Genomic DNA, 20491 nt, shown 5'->3' on the forward strand with positions numbered 1-20491 from the left:
GAGCTTCCGGTGTTTCCAGAGGATCCCTCACATATAGCTTCCTTCCTTCCTCCTTCTCCTCCCATCTGGAGCTTTCGGTTGCCTTAGGTCTCCATGAATTGTCAAGTTCTGTGCCAGTTTATTTGATGACCTTCTCATCTAAGGAAAATATAGCCCTGAAACACCACGTGAGGCTACAGGATGATACCTGACTGTCTCTGATCTCACTGTGATTTAATGGAACATTATGACTGTGTGTTTATAAAGTAGCATAACCAGGTTGAAAGTATAACTTTGTTAAATTATCTATTAATAAAACACTTGAGCATTTCTTGAATATAATCAGTGGATATTCGGTTTACTTATAATAGTTTTATTAGAATACAAGTTGCATGCCATAAGTTTCATGTTCACTTAAAGAAATGTGTTTTCCTTGCATAGTTGAATCATATATGAGAAGAATGAAGTGGTATATATTGCAGCCTCATTAACTAAAGAAATAACTCAGTTTTTCTTCGAGTGTGACCTACTTATGTGGATTCACGTATTTGACAGACATTGTGAAACCCTTTCTTCTTGTCAAACATTTAGACTTTCTCTAAACCCTAGTCATCCACCATATCATAGCTCATCAACAGCTTTTACAGGAAGATTTTCCTGACTGTCCAGACCAGTTTGCTTTCTATTAAAACATACTCTCTGGCCAGATACCATTTCATCACAATATTCAACAAAATTTCTTTAAATAACTAGGTGCATTTTACTAGGAGAATGCAAATCCTGAGAGAATAAGCACAGCCTTTGCCTTATTTACTTCTCTATTCCCACTATTCAGTTCAGCACTTAGAAGATGCCTCACAATAAATATAAGGCAAATGAACAAAGAAGTACATGAGTGAAAGAGTTAAAACTCTGAAATATTACTCTATGGTTATTAAAGTTTTCCAAAATCTACCTAACATATTACACATTAAATACTAATGAATAATGTCAACAAGAGACAGGAAATTGATTTTGAGTCACAACCAATAGAAATTTCATTAGTTTGAGATTTGAAATAGCTATCGTGTAATATTATTATATGGGGCTTCCTAGGTGGAACAGAGGTAAAAAATCCGCCTGCTAATGCAAGAAACACAAAAGATGTGAGTTCGATCCTTGATCGGGAAGATCCCCAGAGAAGGAAACAGCAACCAGCTCTAGTATTCTTGCCTGAAAAATTCCATGGATAGGGCTGCCTGGCAGGTTAGAGTCATTGGGGTGTCAAAGAGTCAGACATGACTGAACCCATGTGTGCACACGCATGTGCGCACACACACACACACACACACATATACATACATGCACACGCGCGCGCACACACACACACACACAGTGTACATTGCCTCAGATGACGAAATAGTCACTTGTGATGTCCCTTTATTTGAAGATCTGAGATGTCTGCTGGCTTGGTCCTGATCATTCTGGTGTCGACAACACTCCACCAAGATCTAGCTATGTTCTTGCCTGGGGAGCTGAGTCATTTACTTCACGTCAATATTACTGGGAAGTAAACGTGACGGGCTGTGGCAACCGGGCTATGGGATTCTGTAATTGTTCTTGATCCTGGGAGAATGACATGGTCCTTGACTCGGAGGGAATTTTTCTGCTTCTTTGGATCAAAGAGAACAGTCAGTGCAGGCTATTACCCCCTCCCCACAAGCATCTCAATCTGTCAGAAGGCCTCTGGGCCCGGTGGGGGTGTTCCTGGCTTATGATGGTGGTGCTGTGAGCTTGCCTGTGTGTCCAAGAGTTGCCTCATTTGCAGTTTCCTCTACTGCTCCTTCTCTTTTGCTCTTAAACTTTTTCTTTGCTCTGGACACTGCTGATGAGGGAGAGGTCAAAATCCTGACCCCAGGGTCAGGAATTCCAATAATGGAGATTGTTAATTTTGTGCCCACTTGACTTTCCATAACTTCACCTTGTTTTATGAAATGCATTTTTTAATGTAATATAAGTATATAAATTTGTTTGTTTTCTTGAATTAAATGTAATCTCTCTGGAAATATTTTGCAATTGTTATTCTTTCTTGTCTGTTCGTTTGATTTCTAAGATAGCTGGAGGTCAAAGCATATCACTTATGTTTCTCCAGCTTAATGGGTTAAAGTAACAACACAGATTTTTCTCACTGGCAGATTTAGAATTTTCTTCTCCGTGCTGTGCATCTCTAACATCATCTTCCTTCACCATGTCTAAGTTTTGAAAGTCATTATTTCACAGATTTATTTTTAAAGTTACTGACTGAATGAGGTCATTTTTTCGGGTAGACTTGGCACATCTTGTATTTTTTTTTTCTGTTTAGAGCTCACAGCCTAATATTGGCTGTCCCTTTTAGTTTACCTATTAGAAGAACATGTCTATCTACAGTCTGTACAGATAAATTCTACACAAGTAGCACAAATCTATCTGTCTAAACTATATGTGTTTGAGTAAGTTAATAGAGGTAGCATATCATATATAAAAACATAATCTACCAATATATTTTTAACGTAACTTAGTTTTATTTTCTGCTGTAACCAGCACTGAAACATCCCACTCCTCAAGCAGCCCGGAAACAAAGCAAGCGAACCAAGAGATACCGAAGGCCAGTGCAGGCAACAAATGAGACTCAAACAACGAGGTGGCGATTCCTCTTCAGTGTGAGCTCCCTGTGTCCCCAGAGCCGGGGACAGGATCAGGCCTCAGCCCCTTTCCCCAGCCTCGGCTTCGGGGAGAGGGGAGCCCCAGGCGCTGAAAGTTCCGGATCACCAGGGAAAGCTGATGGAGGGACGGCTGATGGAAATGCAGAAGAAAGCAAGGCCTTCAGCGTCCACCGACACTCACATCACGGCCATTCCCTGTAAATTCCTCGCGATCACTCCCCGGTTGCCGTGGGCGGCTGGGATCAGAGATCTGTGCCCTCGTCCACCTCCGGGGACGGGAAAGGCGCTGAGTGTGAGCTCCGGTCCACGTCCCGGCCTGATGGCCGCGGCGCCGCACCCGCACCAGGCCAGGGCCCCGCCCGCTCCCCGCTCGAGCTGCAGCGGCTCCGCCTCCTCTGCGGGCCCCGCCTCCTCTGCGGGCCCCGCCTCCTCTGTGAGCCCCGCCTCCTCTGTGAGCCCCGCCTCCTCTGTGAACCCCGCCTCCTCTGTGAGCCCCGCCTCCTCTGTGAGCTCCGCCTCCTCTGTGAACCCCGCCTCCTCTGTGAGCCCCGCCTCCTCTGTGAGCCCCGCCTCCTCTGTGAACCCCGCCTCCTCTGTGAGCCCCGCCTCCTCTGTGAGCCCCGCCTCCTCTGTGAACCCCGCCTCCTCTGTGAGCCCCGCCTCCTCTGTGAGCCCCGCCTCCTCTGTGAACCCCGCCTCCTCTGTGAGCCCCGCCTCCTCTGCGGGCCCCGCCTCCTCTGTGAGCCCCGCCTCCTCTGTGAACCCCGCCTCCTCTGTGAGCCCCGCCTCCTCTGTGAGCCCCGCCTCCTCTGTGAACCCCGCCTCCTCTGCGGGCCCCGCCTCCTCTGCGAGCCCCGCCTCCTCTGTGAGCCCCGCCTCCTCTGCGAGCCCCGCCTCCTCTGTGAACCCCGCCTCCTCTGTGAGCCCCGCCTCCTCTGTGAACCCCGCCTCCTCTGTGAACCCCGCCTCCTCTGTGAGCCCCGCCTCCTCTGTGAGCCCCGCCTCCTCTGTGAGCCCCGCCTCCGGGGCCGGACCGTCCTCACCCGCAGCCGTTCCAGCGGGAGGCGCCCCGGAGCCCAGGGTCACCTCGGCCTCTCCCCCGGGCCCCCCTGAGGCCGCAGGGACCGCAAGGCTCCTCCCGACAATACATGTCATCCACAGACTTTCAAAGCTGAGTCAGCAGGAGGCATCCGGCTCCCTGACCTCAGACTATACTAGTGATCAGGAGAGCAGGGTACTGACCCAGAAAGAGAAATGCAGATCAAGGAGACAGGGCAGAAATCCCAGAGAAAACCCACACACCTATGGTAACCTTACTGTTGACAAAAAAGGCAACTATATATGGTGGAACAGACAGCCTCTTCAGTAAGCGGTGCTGGGAAAACTTGACAGCTAGCTGTAAAAGAATGAAATCAGAGCACATCCTAACACCATAAACCAAAACTCAAAATGGATTAAAGACCTAAATGGAAGATCATATGCTATAAAATTCTACAGGAAAACATAAGCAGAACATACTTAGATATAAATCGCAGCAAGATACTTTTTGACTCACCTCCTAAAGTAGTGAAAATAAAAACAAAAATCTTGAAAGCTTTAATGAATAATACCTTCCTACCACATGATCCTGAATTAGCATATTTTCCCTCAATTTCACTTCTGGGTCTTTATTAAGAAAAAATCAAACAGACTACATGGAAAACATATATGCGCTCCAATATCCATCATAGTGAGTATGATCTCCTGTGTCTCTGAATCTGAAGTTATTCTGGGCTCCTTTATCCCACAGCCCTCTTTTGTTGCAGTGGTATGTTTTGAAGGCTTCAAGACATAAACTGCTAAACATTTGCTACCTATGCTTTTAAGATTCAAATTCACAAACTTCTTCAAGCTTGTAGGATAATTTCCCCTGAGTTGTAGGTAATAGAGGCAAGTGCCTCTGAGAGTCAGGACAGTGGAAGCAGACAGGAAAAAAGAGAAATTAGAAAGATTTTCTAAGAATGATACAAATTCACCTGATGTTTCTGCCTGATTAATGTAATATGAGAAAAAAATTCTGATGAACATTTTCAGGTTAATATGTATTAGTAAACACTGCTGAAGCCTGAGGCACCAAAACAGGAACACTTGCAGAATCCTCACCACAATAATGAATCAGTCTTGCTGTCCTTGTGCGGGCCTGTGACCCCGGAGCTCTTTTCAGGAGCCATCACTGGGTGATGGTCAGGCTCAGCTGCTTACTGTGAAGTTGTAGCAATACACAGGTCATAACTTTCCTGTGCCGTGGAGAGTAATCAGAGAAACATAGCTATGATTTCCCTACACTTTATAATCTCAGAATTTTTACAATATTTTCCCAGTTTCTTCCCAGTCTGATTTGTCTTGAGACTGATATTTTTCCAGTCAGAACTACCAGAAAGTCATGGCCTGTTATTTTTTTCCAGAAAGAATCTAGGTGGAGGTTCTTCTATGAGAGAAAATTTTATTGTTAAATAGGATTTTACTGGACTCCCTCCTTTGGTTTCCAAGGTGTAAAGTTCCTAACAGTACAGGACCATGCCCTCACCTGGTCTCCTGCCTCTATGTCATCTGAAAGTGGAAGTCACTCAGTCCTGTGCAACCCTTTGCCACCCGTGGACTATACAGTCCATGGAGTTCTCCAGGCAAGAATATTGGAGTGGGTAGCCATTCCCTTCTCCAGGGGATCTTTCCAATCAAGGGATCGAACCCAGGTCTCCCACATTGCAGGCGAATTCTTTACCAGCTGAGCCACAAGGGAAGCCCAATAATACTGGAGTGGATCTCCACTGGATCTTCCTGAGTTAGGAATTGAACAACCGGGATCTCCTGCACTGCAGAAGAGAACCTTGGTGGGCTACAGTCCAAAGGATCCCAGAGTCAGCCATGACCAAGGACACATGCACTGTGCACACCAAACAAGTTGAGAAACTTTCTCAAATTTCCTAAACCCTCCACGGCAATTTGTTTTTAACTCCAATACATCCTATTAATTCAAACTTCTCTTGCTATAAAGAATTGTGGTCAAAATGGGAAGCTATTAAGCGAAATGGAACTTGGAAATTAAGACAAAAATCTCTTAAATCTTCCATTACAGAGCTGTAACTTCCTAGACAACCTGCTGATGTTGGTGGTAGGAATGGTACAGACAGGAAACTGAATGAGAGAGTGGAATTGTTGGAGGAAGAAAGGAACGGGACCAGCGTGGTTTCAAATCTCACTAGACTCCTTTGATACAAATTCCTCTCATGTGTGTATACACACACACACACACACACACACACACACACAGAAGTATGCATATAAATATACATACACAAAAATATGTATATATATGTGTGTGTGTGTGTGCTTCATATATATGTCTTTACATATTTCATTCTGGTGAAGTCACACCATGGTTTACACTTGTTATCCATGAAGTTATTGTTTGGAAATAATTGAACTCCTCAAATATGAATTTCATACCTTCATTTCATGAACAATATAATAGTCCTAATTTCATTGACCCATCCAGGCTCATCACCCACTAGATTTAGTTGTCTGTCTGAATTTGCCTTCATTCACTCTGTGACACTTCTTCAGAAAGCAGAGTCCTTCAGATTCCATTTTTCAACATGGGACACTCAGTCTCCCCCAAATACCACTGACTGTGCTGAGATAGCCCTCTAGTCTCTGATAGGTATTCTCAACCTCATCTGAACTAAAATTCTTTCACGTTTTATTCTTTTCATACAATTCTGCATGAAATTTTTACTTCAGAATATTTTTTATTTGTTTATTTTTTGTTTTGTTATTCTGTTTAGATTACACACTATTGCTTTTTGTCTTTATGTCTGTAACTCCACACACAATAGCTGTTGGTGGTTTTTCTCTAAGACTCTATACCTGTTCCTCATTCTTTGCATGTGACCTCATACCCTCTCATTATATTATTCAACATGTATGCACAGTGGAAATATTGATGCTAGGTTGTGGAGTTAATGATTATGTCATTGTTTTGTACAATACAAGACTGACTAGAAAATAATAGACAATTTGTGAAAGAAATATGATATTGTCTGTTGAGTTTGGGCAACTATCTCTTCAGGTTTTCTTTATGATGCTGTGTTTGCATTCTAGTCCTCAAAACATCTTTCTATTTATTCAATGATGGGCCATGACACTTCGCTCAGGAAAGGTTACTAGATGAGAAAATGTATTTATTTTTTAATTTTCATTGGAATATCCTTGATTTTCAAGGTTGTGTTAGTTTCTCTTGTACAGCCTGGTGAATCAATTATATAAATACATGTATCCACTCTTTTTTAAAAGATTTTTTTCCCATACAGGTCATTACAGAGTATAGAATAGAATTTCCCATGCTACACAGCAGGTCCCTATTTATTACAGCTTTATGCATAGGAATGGGTGTATGATCATCCAGATCTCCACTTTATCCCCCCCATCCTCCACCCTGTTTCTTAGCGCCTGGTACCTTAAGCTTCCTTTCTCCATCTGTGTCTTTCCTTTGTAAATAACCTCATTTGTACCATTATTTTAGATTCCACATTTGGTCAATATCACATAATATTTACCTTTTTTTCTGACTCAGTCGCTTCTCCCCTGAGTTCACCCTGACAGAGAGCCACCCTTGGGGCCTCGCACGGGAAGATTCGGCGGGTGGCAGGTGCAATGCTGGGGAACCTGCAGGGTTCAGGCGCCTGCAGAGCTCCTGAGAGCCTGATGAGGCCGCAGCCGCGGAATCCCCACGAACCCCCTCCGCTCAATGGTTCAGCACCCCTCTTTGCAGCAGGGACTCTCGCCAAGGCCGGCACATGGTGCCCACGGATCTGAGTTCTTTTCTGACACTCGGGCCACGTCCATCGGGACACAGTATCCTCAGGACGGACCGGACTCCGGGGCCCCGTCAGGCACTTGCAGACTAAAGATGTTGGGGTTCCCTGGAGCAGCCCTTTTAAGATCCAGGAATACGGCTGCCCTCCCATCGCCACGCACGTCAGCCCTGCGCCCCCCTCGGGCGGGTCCCTCAGCGGCGGGGCCGGAGCCCACTCTCCACCAGGACCGCCCGGGCTCAGACCCAGGCAGACCCGGTTCTCCTGAAAGACACGCTGCTCTCGGGGAAGGCAGGTCTCTGTGGAAGGAGGTGGCTCCATCAGCGGGGATGCCAGAGAAAGGGCAGAGTCTAAGGTCTCCCCAGGACTCCAAACGCCCATCTCCAGGGGGAAGCCTTGACCCTGAGTCGGGGTTGGGGCTGCTTGTCTCTAGCCCTGCGGGTCAGAGAGGCCTGAGGACGGCTTTCTGCTCTCCCTCCCGCTGCGGTGGCCACGGGATTCTGGGCTGTAGGAGTTCAAACTACGGAGCTGAAGCCTTTATATACTGTTTTTGATTCAATATTTTTTCTGTAGCAGCACTTACAGTTTTTGCTAGATGTTTATTTTTTAAAAGAAACATTCAGTAATGGTGATTTCAAAACATCACACTTGTATCATCCTCTGAAAGGCTCACATTGTGAATGGTAATTTTCTGACTGAGAATGTTATCCAAGGGAGAAAGAGGAACATCAGGTCAGTTAATGGCATTTCCATATCCTCAGAGAGAAAGTCTCTCTGTTCAGTGAGTTAGTTCAGTTTCCCTTCTCCAAGGAAGGACAGAGCACAAACCGTAGAGTTCAGACTGACTTTTCTAGGAAGAACATAAGTTAATAGTATCACTACATCATATAGAAACACCTCCAATCACATAGAGAAAGTAAAACATAAGCAAGAGAGGTATATTATAAACTGTGAAGTCTGATTTAATGTCAGTCTCTTGATACTTTTGGGCTTCCCAGGAAGCTCAGTGGCAAAAAAAAAACAAAAAACAAACAAAAAAAACTCTGCCTGCCAATGCAGCTGACACAGGAGATCAGGTTTGATCTCTGGGTCAGGAAGATCTCCTGGAAAAGGAAATGATAACCTCCTCCAGTATTCTTACCTGGGAAACCCCATGGACAGAGGAGCCTGGCAGGCTATAGTCCATGGAGTCACAGAGTCAGACACAACTGAGCACGCACATGCTCTGTAATCTTGATCCTTTATTTCAGGACTCACCCAAAACATTATTTTTATCTTTTAGTAGAAAGTTTTTCTTGTGTCCCTTTTGTTAAACTCATGGAGAATGTAGATAGCACTTTGCTATCACGTGGTTATTTATTGGGGGGTTTTCTCTGCCTAGTACATTTTCAAAAGTCCAAAAATTTGATAGCAATTCATCAATGAATACAGGGAACTTCAAAAAGGATGTTCTGGATAAACATGTTCACATATATCTTGCCTTTCAGTTACTTGATATTGATATAATATTTAGATTCCGCATATGATCCTTACAATTATTCAGCCTAAGACAATTTTAATCTTTTTTGTCAATTCTTCCTGATTTTACAAATAATAAATATTCTTTGTGCAATGAATAATAGATTCAGTTATAATACAGAGAAAATTAAAAACCAGCAATGGCACCTTTGGGAATATAAAATCTTACCATATTATGTTTTCAAAATATATCCAATTTAAACTATCCTATTTTTCTCAGACATTATTTCAATTTTCAAGTCATTGAACTTCATTCACTTCCCTTATTCCATGTCAGGTAAGGCAAAGATTGCTGCATTTTAGAGAACAAGCGGGCTTGCTGTGATGGAACAAGCTGAGTCACTGCTACTCCTAGAAGGAAAATCATAGTCCCTTTTCTCACTTGTGGGCTTCCCAAGTGGAGCTAGTGGTAAAGAACCTGCAGATGCAGGACACATAAGAGCTGAGGGTTCGATCCTTTGTTTGGGAAGATCCCCTGGAGGAGGGCATGGCAATCCACTCCAGTATTCTTGCCTAAAGAATCCCACAGACAGAAGAGTCTGGTGGGCTATAGTCCATGGGGTCGCAAAGCGTCTGACACAACTGAAAAGATTTAGCAGGCATGCATTCTCACTTGTTACTGGTGAGATTATTGGTTGCTGCAATTAGGGCTATCATATAGTTTGTAAAATGAAGATATGAAATTCAATCCTGGGGAGTTCAGTTATTTCCAAACAACAACTTCTAGCTATCTTAGCCAGAGCAGTATGTGTTATTTTGGGGGAGCTGGAGTACCCGGGTTGAAAAATAGAATGTGAGGGACTCCTCATTCTGAAGAAATATCACCAAATGAATGCAGGCTAATTCAGAAAGGCAAGTAAATCTAGTGGGTGATAGGTCTAGATAGGTAGGATATATTAAAACTATAATATATTTTATTAGATGGAGATGTGAAATTCATACTTGAATATTTTATTCAAAAAAAAAAAAACTTCATGAATTACAAAGGTAAATTCATGGTGAGAATTTTATCACGGGTTGGATTGTGGCAATTGGGTTAAGTAGGTTTCAAATGTTTGAATTCAATCATTGGCATCCTGATGTGTTTCCAACTCTGCAAAATCTAATCATGTGCACCTATACCTTTTCATGGAGTTGATAACCCTATCACTTGGAAGAAATGGGCGTGGTCATTGGAGAATATAAAGCATCCAGCAAGAACCAAGCTCAGTCTTCTCTGGAGCCCAGAGCTGTGGTGTTTGGAGTTGGCTGAGCTGTGGAGACTTTTGAAAGTTTCTGCCACCAGCAGTGGAGCACCTAAATCCTGAACTGAATTTGAGAGTTACCTACTGAAAAAGAGTGGAAAGTTTTATTAACTACAACCAAAGGTGAGTTCTGAATACGGTACAATGAAATTCTGATATGTTCAGTTAAAAGTAAAACTTTAATGGCAGTCTTGGACACAAAAGCTAGTTGTATTTATTCTGTCAGTACTATCTATGTTTGAGCACTTCCTCAAGCATTGATTCCATGTGGGATTTGCAGACAAGTAACTTATTTTTACCTACACTATATCAAGTAACCTCCTTATAAAATGTGGGTAAAAATAGAAAATTAGTAGATATTGTTGAGACAATTAAAGTAGTTAATCCATAGAAAAGGATTTAACTCAATGCTGAGAAACACTAGGCAACACATATTAATTTCTCCTATTATTGTTTTAATATTATCATGGTCATTGATGCTATCAGTCTACAAATGATTATATTCATGTTGACTATTGTTCCCTGATTATTGTGATACTTGAACATTCACCAGTTCAAAATATGACATGCTCTGATGATATGAACTGACTCCAGGAAAACTTGCTTTCCTGAACTAGAAGTAACTTTTTTTTTTCTGTGTGTGCTTCTGTTCGAATCAGCTAATTAAGTAACTGACGTCATCCCAACACTTACCTCCGTTCTAATCTTTAAGGGGCTTCCCAGGTGGTTCCATGGTAAAGAATCCACCAGCCAATGCAGAAGATGCAGGAAACACGGGTTCAGCCACTGAGTTGGGAAGATCCCTTGGAGAAGGGAATGGCAACCCTTTTCAGGATTCTTGCCTGGGAAATCCCAAGACGAGCCTGGTGGGCTACAGTCCATAGCGTAGCAAGGAGTCAGACAGGACTGAGCATACTCACACTAAACTTTAAGCTTCTCCATGTATTAATAATTTTAGTATGACTGAAATCCTGGTTTATTTTAAACAAAAAAGGTGCTAAAGACTCTTTTATTGCATTTTATCTTTTGTATAATAGTTCAAACTCAAGGTGTATATAGTCACCATTTCTAGGTTTGTTCTGGGGAGGTAAACAAATAGGGAAATTAGAATTCAAGACAGGACTTTGTCCAAAGGATTTATTTTTCCTGATGAGGGAAGAAGAAAGACTTTTTCCCTTCTCCTCTTTTATTTCTTTCTTTAATTTTCAGAAACATGGATTCAGACACACTGCAGGTCTTCCAGAGTGAACTCACCTGCTCCATCTGCATGAACTGCTTCCTGGACCCCGTCACCATAGACTGTGGGCACAGCTTCTGCCGTCCCTGTCTGAGCCTTTGCTGGGAAGAAGACCAGACTCCAAGGAGCTGCCCTGAGTGCAGGGGAATATCAGAGAGGCCCCATTTCAAAACCAATATTGTCCTCAAGAGGCTGGCTTCCCTTGCCAGACAGGCCAGAGCTGACCACGACCACCGCTCTGAGGAGCAGATCTGTGAGACACACCAGGAAGCCAGAGGCCTCTTCTGTGAGGCTGACCAGACCCTGCTCTGCGGGCCCTGCTCTGAACGCCCCGAGCACGCAGCTCACAGCCACAGTCCCATACACAGGGCTGCTGAGGAGTCCCGGGTAGGTGATGCCTCTAGAGCAGTTTGGGATCGAGAGGCTCCTAAGTCAGAGAGGAAGACGAGGGTGCTATGATGGTGATGGGATGGAGACAGTGGAGGTGGGATTTCTGAATGTGGATCCTCACGTATAATGTGTCCTGTCAGGGTTGTTGCCCAGTTGTCCACACGCATGGAAATGCAGCCTCCCGGGGCGGGTGGCACCAGGGCCCCAGGCTTCTGATGGGAGCGTGAGGCTTTCTTACTCGGGTTATTAGAGTCTGAGTCTCAGTATCTTGGGAAATGTATTCCATTATCTGTAAAGTTCCCCCTGTTCTCTAGTATACAGTTCTATTCCTTGATATTCAAATATTGGCATCAAATTAAATTAATGTGGAAAAGTCTGGCGACAGCTTCCTAAGTCAAGGTTTCTGTGTATCTAATAAATGCCTTTGCTCATGAATAATGGGATTAAATTTACGGTGTCATCTTCTATGTCACTAAATCCCACGGGTATTTTGCAGGAGAAACTCCTGAAGAGAATGAGGTCTTTATGGAAAATGAGAGAAGAAATACAAATCAGCCTGAATCAGGAAGCTAATACAACTCAGTCCTTTGAGGTGAGAATTAAATGTTCCTATTTATTTGTGTAAATATTGATATAATTTTAACTTAGATTTTTTAGGTCAATGTAAGTTCCTGTTAAAGGCTACTGGTCTCTTCCTTGGAGGAGTGGTTTCAAATGACTGATCAGTAAGTGCAATTAGAACAGGCTAATATATGCTAGTTCAAAGAATGCTAGTATTTTGGGAGACCAAGCCATGAAATGTATTCCAAGGCCACACTTTGAAGACTGGAATAAACCTTTTCAGACATGGGGTATTAGACACATCGCACTAACTGTGACTGTGAAGGAGGAGAGGAACAGAGTCGTACCTAGAAGGGAAATGATGGCTCAGGAGTAAAGAATCTGCCTGCAATGTGGGAGCCACAACAGACATGGAGTACATCCCTGGTTTGGGAAGATCCCCTGGAGGTGGAAATGACAACCCAACCCAGTATTCCTGCCTGGAGAATCCCATGGACAGAGGAGCCTGGCGAGCTACAGTCCACAACGTCACAAAGAGTTGGGCATGACTGAAGAGAGTCAGCATGCAGGAAAAAATAAATACATCTATACAAAATGGGTTTACTTCATGAAGGAATATTTAGAGGAATCAGAGAAAGGAACAAGAGAAAAACAAGACTCAGGTCAGAGAGGAAATAATTGATGGAGTAAGAACGCTAAAGAATCCTCCTTGGGAGACAGCCTGGATCCCTCAGATGACTTAATTTAAACAGGGAAAGAGATTAGGAATTCAGAGAAAGCATGGGCAGTAAGGACCAGGAAATATTTAAGACTCTTTGATGCATGTGGCAGTTTGTCAGGAACTTCCTTGATGACACTAAGGAAATAATATTTGAGGTTTTCTTTTGAATGTGAACATAAGTAATGCTTTGGATCCACTCTCTCTGCAGGACTACATGGCCTTAAGGAAGGTGATGATCAAGCTTGAGTATCAGAGGATGCTTCTGTTGCTCCGGGAGGAGGAGCAACTGCATCTGAGGGCCCTGGAGAGAGAAGCCAAGGAGATTTGTGAACAACTCAAGGAGAGTGTGTTCCAAATGACTCAACAGAGAGAAAGTCTGAAAGAAATGTACAGAGAGCTGACCGGGATGTGCCACAAGCCGGACGTGGAGTTGCTCCAGGTGAGAAAGGAGGATCCATCCTCAGAGAGAGAAACACTCTTCTAGATGAGTTGCTATGACACTGAAATATTACCTATCCAGACAGATGATAACACAATCAGCAAGATTCTGTGACCCAGGGAAAGTTAATTTTCTTGGAGTAAATCTCAGTATACATCCCCTTAAACCCTTGACACCCTTTGTTATCCATGCTTCCTGAAGACATTGCAGTTCTTCCTGTCACACAGGCAAGATGTTTAGAACTGGTATCAATTTTAATGCAATATATAATTATTTTTATGCAATTGTCTGGTTTACTTTAATCGTTACCATAAATGGTGAGATGACTTCTTGAAGACAGCAGTGGGCAGTGAGTGACACTGGAAACCTAGATGTTGCTGCATCATTGTGCAGACCGTTCCTGCCCTCTTTCCCTCTTTAATGAGACTTGAGGAAGCCCATCATGTTTTAGGTTAGGGTCTGTTATGAAGATTGCTTCTGAGTGTTACTTAGAAAAGAATTATAAAACCATGTCTTATTTTGAAACAGGAATAGGAAAGGAGATGGAAAAGGACAGAACCCTAATGATTAATATAATCTTTTTTTTTTTTTTTTTCCCTTTGCAGGACTTGGACAATGTGCTGGAAATGTGAGTATACACTGACATTTTTTGATTTCTGAAATATTTTTGTCTTTTTGATGAGGTGGACCCACAGTTCTTGCTTGGGACCTGGGGATTGATTTCAGGTCTTCCCCCATATCTAAATCCCAGGACACAGGATCCTTTAGACATAATGCCATAGTATTCTCAGATAACTAATACGCATGCTCCTGAACACTTTGTCATCTCTAGACAACTTTACAACTAACACATACAGTGTAAAGTAAATGCTACATAAGTCATACCCTGGTGTGTGGCATTTTCAATTTTTATATTTTTGGAAGTTTCTGGAATTTTTTGTGAACTTTTCATCTCAGAACAAAGGCAAAAGTAAAGGAATTAGGGGTTTGGAACACTGGGGGTAACACTGGGAATTTGGGGTTGACTGGTGCACACTGTACATGAAGTATAGGTAGAACAGTAGCTCTGATCCTATTATAAAATAAAGGAATAAATAAGCAAATACATAGCCCATAATGTAGCGGTGAATCCATGTGTGAATCCACAGGTATAGAACCCTAACATATGGATTGCCAACATTGTCTTTTTGGCTATTTTCCATTTTATTTCAAAAGAATTTCATGGGTTTCTGACCCTTGATCTCATCAGTTTCCTTTTCATTTGACTGAAATCAAATATATCTGAAAACCTGCTGACATTCTGGGCTTTGTTCCACCCACTCGACCCATTCTCTCCAGCCTGACTGCAATAAAACTTAGCCAGGGATTTTTCTAAGACATCACAGAGTAAGCACCTAGCCTAGTAATTGAAAGGTGGAAGAGGCATGAAAGAGGCACACTCCCTACCATGAAAAGAGAGACTGTGATTTTGTTAATACTGGGTAGCAGTGACTCAGCCTGTTCCATTACAGCAAGCCCCCTGCAGGCAGGACCTCACAGGGAGCGGCTTTCTGCTGCCCAGTGGGAAGTGAGACGTTCAGGACCAGGGCAACCAGGTTGGACCTGGGTCACTTTGCTGGACTGACAAGAGTAAACATGTCTGGTCAGTGAGCACTTCCATTTAGACAACGGAATGCATCCTTCATGGCTACTTTGTGAGTGAAGTCTCTAAGGCTTTAGCCTGAATTTTTTGCTCTCTGTAAAATGTCCAGGATCTTGGAATTGATGGAATTGAGGAAGGGAATGAAGTTTAGTGAGTGCAAATTTGGAATATTGTCTGAGAAAATGGGGAAAATGAAATTTGATATAATTTATGTTTAGTAAAATATATGGCAACATTTTTATATTCTCAAATGAGTAGAATATATTGTATAAGCAAATCACCAAAAGTAGGAGAATCCTGAGAACATATCGGATCCTGTAGTGAAGTCTGCTGTTTTGCAATGCTCACGTGATTAGCCATTGGTCTTGACATGGAACCGATCTTCTTTGTTACAGGACTGACTTGGCACAGATGCAGAAGCCTCAGCCCGTGAACCCAGAGCTCCCTTCCTGGCCTGTCTCTGGATTCCTACACATGCTGAACAATTTCAGAGGTAAGAGTCAGCCTTTTGGTGATCAGGGCTACGTTTCATTAGAGCTTCTTGGGAAAAAACCTTCTTTCATTTTATTGTATTTCTTTTTTCTTTTTTGGATATGAAGGTGGTGCATACATTCCTGAAGTTGTTAACATCTTTTCTACCTCTATCAGTTCTGTTCAGTGGCTCAGTCTTGTCTGACTTTGTGATCCCATGGACTGTAGCACGCCAGGCTTCCCTGTCCATCACAAACTCCCGGAGTTTATTCAAGCTCATGTCCATTGAGCCAGTGATGCCACCCAACCATCTCATCCTCTGTTGTTCCTTTCTTCTCTTGCCTTCAGTTTTTCCCAGCATCAGGGTCTTTTCAAATGAGTTCATCCCATCAGGTGCCAAAGTATTCGAGTTTCAGCCTTAGCATCAGTCCTGCCAGTGAATATTCAGGACTGATTTCCTCTAGGATGGACAGGTTGGATCTCCTTGCTGTTCAAGGGACTCTCCAGAGTCTTCTCCAACACCGCAGTTCAAAAGCATCGATCTTTGGTGCTTAGCTTTCTTTATAGTCCAACTCTCACATGCATACATGACTACTGGAAAAACCATAGCTTTGACTAGATGAATCTTTGTTAGCAAGGTAATGTCTCTGCTTTTTAAAATGCTTTCTATGTTGGTCATAACTTTTCTTCCAAGGAGCAAGCATCTTTTAATTCCATGGTTGCAGTCACCATCAGCAGTGATTTTGGACCACACACCCTCCACCCGCCGCCAAATAGTCTACTACTGTTTTCATTGTTTCCCCATCTATTTGCCATGAAGTGATGGGACCGGATGCCATGAACTTAGTTTTCTGAATGTTGAGTTTTAAGCCAACGTTTTCACTCTCCTCTTTCACTTTCATCAAGAGACTCTTTACTTCCACTTCACTTTCTGCCATAAGGCTGGTGTCATCAGCACACCTGGGGTTATTTATATTTCTCCCAACAGTCTTAATTCCAGCTTATGCTTCATCCAGTCCAGCATTTCTCATGATTTACTCTGAATTTAAGTTAGACAAGCAGGGTGATAATATACAGCCTTGACTTACGCCTTTCCAAATTTGGAAACAGTCTGTTGTTCCATGTCCAGTTTTAACTGTTTCTTCATGACCTGCATGCAGATTTCTCAGGAGACAAGTCAGGAGGTCTGGTATTCCCATCTCTTGAAGAATTTCCCACAGTTTGTTGTTATCCACACAGTCAAAAACTTTGGTGTAGTCAAAGAAGCAGAAATAGATGTTTTTTCTGGAACTCTCTTGTTTCAATGACCCAGCAGATGTTGGGAATTTGATCTCTAGTTCCCTCTGGCTTTTCTAAATGCAGCTTGAACATCTGGTAGTTCAGGGTTCATGTACTGTTGAAGCCTGCTTGAAGAATTTTGAGCATTACTTTACTAGTGTGTGAGATGAGTTCAGTTGTGCAGTAGTTTGAGCATTCTTTGGCGTTGTCTTTCTTTGGGATTGGAATGAAAACTGACCTTTTCCAGTCCTGTGGCCACTGCTGAGTTTTCCAAATTTGCTGGCATATTGAGTGCAGCACTTTCACAGCATCATCTTTTAGAATTTGAAATAGCTCAACTGGAATTCCATCCCCTCCACTTGCTTAGTTCTTAGTGATGCTTCCTAAGGCCCACTTGACTTCACATTTCAGGATGTCCGGCTCTAGGTGAGTGATCACACCATCATGGTTATCTGGGTCATTAAGGGTTTTTTTTGTATAGTTCTACTGTGTATTCTTGCATCCTCTTCTTAATATCTTCTGCTTCTGTTAGGTCCATATCATTTCTGTCCTTTATTGAGCACATCTTTGCATGAAATATTTCCCTGGTATCTCTAATTTTCTTGAAAAGATCTCTAGTCTGTCCCATTCTGTTGTTTTCCTCTATTTCTTTGCATTGATCGCTGAGGAAGGCTTTCTTTGCTTTTCTTTTTTTTTTTTTTCCTTTTCCTTTTTCTTTTTTTTTTTGCTATTTCCTTGCTATTCTTTGGAACTCTACATTCAAATTGGTATATCTCTCCCTTTCTCCTTTGCCTTTAGGTACTCTTCTTTTCACAATTAATTATAAAGCTTCCTCAGACAACCATATACCTTTTTGCGTTTCTTTTTCTTGATCACTGCTTCTTGTAAAATGTCATGAACCTCTGTCCATAGTTCTTCAGGCATTCTCTCTATCAGATCTAATCCCCTGAATCTATTTGTCACTTCCACTGTATAATCATAAGGGATTTTATTTAGGTGGTCTAGTGGTTTTCCCTACTTTCAATTTAAGTCTGAATTTGGCAATAAGGATTTCATGGTCTGAGCCACAGTCAGCTCCCTGTCTTTGTTTTGCTGACTGTATAGAGTTTCTCCATCATTGGCTGCAAAGAATATAATCCATCTGATTTTGGTATTGACCATCTGGTGATCAATGTATAGAATCTTCTCATGGGTTGTTGGAAGAGGGTGTTTTCTATGAGCAGTGCATTGTCTTGGCAAAACTCTATTAGCCTTTGCTCTGCTTCTTTCTGTACTCCAAGGGCAAATTTGCCTGTTTCTCAAGGTATTCCTTGACTTCATATTTTTGCATTCCAGTCCCTTATAATGAAAAGGACATCTTTGTTGTGTGTTAGTTCTAGAAGGTCTTGTAGGTCTTCACAGAACTGTTCAAATTCAGTTTCTTCAGCATTACTGGTTGAGGCAAAGACTTGGATTACTCTGATATTGAATGGTTTGCCTTGGAGATGAACAGTTCATTCTGTCGTTTCTGAGATTGCATCCAAGTACTGCATTTCGGATACTTTTGTTGCCTCTATAGTCAGATTAGAAATACCAAGTCTGAGTTTGCCACTGCAATTTCTTGAAAATGCAAAACCATATATATATATATACACACATATATATATATACACATACACACATATATATAAATATGTATGAAATAGGATGAGCTAAAGGAGAGCAACCAGGTTGTTACTGTGATTATAAACAGACAGAATATTTAGTTTTGTGAGTGACCATAAATTGTTGCTTACTCAGTTTATTTCACTCTTGAGCTTAAATCCATCATTGCTGCTTTTTTTGTTTGACATTAAGTCAGACTTCACCCAGTTCATGATATATGTCTTTTTAAATAACTTTTATTCTTGAGAGAAGAGTCACTCTAACTCCCTTTGCTGTCTTTGTTTTGATTTCCTTGAAGGAGGAAAGGAAAATTAAAAAGCTTATTGTGTAGAGAGTCTCTGCCTCTCAGAGACATGGAAATTCAACTGGCTGACACAATTTTTACTCTTTCCTCAGTGAATAATGTTCTGAGTCGGACAACGACCGTTCACCATGTGATCCTGGATGATGCAAGTGTGCTGTTTGAGGATGACCATCCTGGCGGGTCCAGACAGCCCCGGGGCGGGGCGTGTGCTGTGTCCTGGGGAGCTTGGGCCTTCACCTCCGGGAGGCATTACTGGGAGCTGGACGTGGCACTGTCCTCCAGCTGGGTTCTGGGAGTCTGTAAAAGCATCTTCACACGTGATACCAGTATCAGTATTGGTGCTGAAGAAGCATTTTTTCTGTGTTCTACAAAGGTGAACAGTCAGTATATTCTGTCCACCACCTCCCCACCCTTAGTTCATTTTGTGAAAAGGCCTCTGGGTAAGATTGGAGTGTTTTTGGATTATGACAATGGAACTGTGAGCTTCTATGATGTTTTCAGAAATTCCCTCATATATAGTTTCCTTCCTTCTGCTTTCTCCTCCCCTCTGATACCTTTCCTTTGCCTTAAATCTCCATGAATTGTCCATTTCTCAGGCCATTTATTGGAGCTTCTTGTCTGGGGATAATGCTGCCCTTCACTTCTTGTGAGGCCACAGGATACCTGACTGCTCAGCAGCACATTGTTATTTAATGTGACATAGTGATTGTATGTTTACAAAATGGCATAAAATTGTTGTATGTATAAATCTGTTAAATTTTTAATAAACATTTATTATGGAGTATTTCATAGAATATAGTCAATTGCTTTTCTTTTTAAAATAAGGATTATATTAACTAAAGTTTATGTGTCATAAAGGTCACTACTTTTAAACTACATAATCAATGGTTTTTAGAAATATACAAAATTGTAAAACCAGGACTATCTCATTGTGGGACATATGCATGACCTCCAAAAGGAAACAATGCCCAATACCATTTACTGACTCTAGCATATACCTTCTCATTACACTCTTCAGCAAACTTTTCTCAAGTTAGTAGATATTTTGACGAATTCTCAATTAGTCAAATTCCTCTGACAGTTCAGACAGTTCTTATCTTATTTCATATTATTGTTACATCCCACTCTCTGTGCAGTACTCAGAACAGAACACATAGAAGTGTTAGGTGAATCAGTGAAGAAACACATGAATTAAAGAATCCGTATAGACAAAAGCCCCAGATAATCATGATGGTGTGATCACTCACCTAGAGCCAGACATCGTGGAATGTGAAGTCAACTGGGCCTTAGGAAGTATCACTACGAACAAAGCTAGTGGAGGGGATGGAATTCCAGTTGAGTTATTTCAAATTCTAAAAGATGATGCTGTAAAAGTGCTGCACTCAATAAGTCAGCAAATTTGGAAAACTCAACAGTGGCCACAGGACTGGAAAAGGTCAGTTTTCATTCCAATCCCTAAGAAAGGCAATGGCAAAGAAAGCTCAAACTACTGGACAATTGCATTCATCTCACACGCTAGTAAAGTAATG

At 42.3% G+C, this 20491-nt stretch overlaps 1 protein-coding gene across 1 annotated transcript; it reads left to right on the plus strand.

Annotated features, from left to right (window-relative positions):
* Nucleotides 1-11488: 11488 nt before the first annotated feature.
* On the plus strand, nucleotides 11489-19542 carry LOC133040587 (tripartite motif-containing protein 64-like). Its single transcript, XM_061120470.1, has 5 exons — nucleotides 11489-11899; nucleotides 12399-12494; nucleotides 13393-13636; nucleotides 15651-15758; nucleotides 19055-19542. Exons 1-5 carry the CDS (start codon nucleotides 11489-11491, stop codon nucleotides 19540-19542), a joined length of 1347 nt encoding a protein of 448 aa, XP_060976453.1.
* The last annotated feature ends 949 nt before the right edge of the window (nucleotides 19543-20491 follow it).

The sequence above is a fragment of the Dama dama genome, chromosome 2 (assembly GCF_033118175.1).
Source record: "Dama dama isolate Ldn47 chromosome 2, ASM3311817v1, whole genome shotgun sequence".
Taxonomy (NCBI): domain Eukaryota; kingdom Metazoa; phylum Chordata; class Mammalia; order Artiodactyla; family Cervidae; genus Dama; species Dama dama.

Excerpts from the sequence above, each read along its gene's own strand:
- LOC133040587 (XM_061120470.1), top strand. The coding sequence starts at position 11,489 with ATGGATTCAGACACACTGCAGGTCTTCCAGAGTGAACTCACCTGCTCC. Across the intron at positions 13,637-15,650 it reads GCTCCAGGTGAGAAAGGAGG|TTTGTTACAGGACTGACTTG; the intron begins ATCCATCCTCAG and ends GAACCGATCTTC. Across the intron at positions 15,759-19,054 it reads CATGCTGAACAATTTCAGAG|TGAATAATGTTCTGAGTCGG; the intron begins GTAAGAGTCAGC and ends CTCTTTCCTCAG.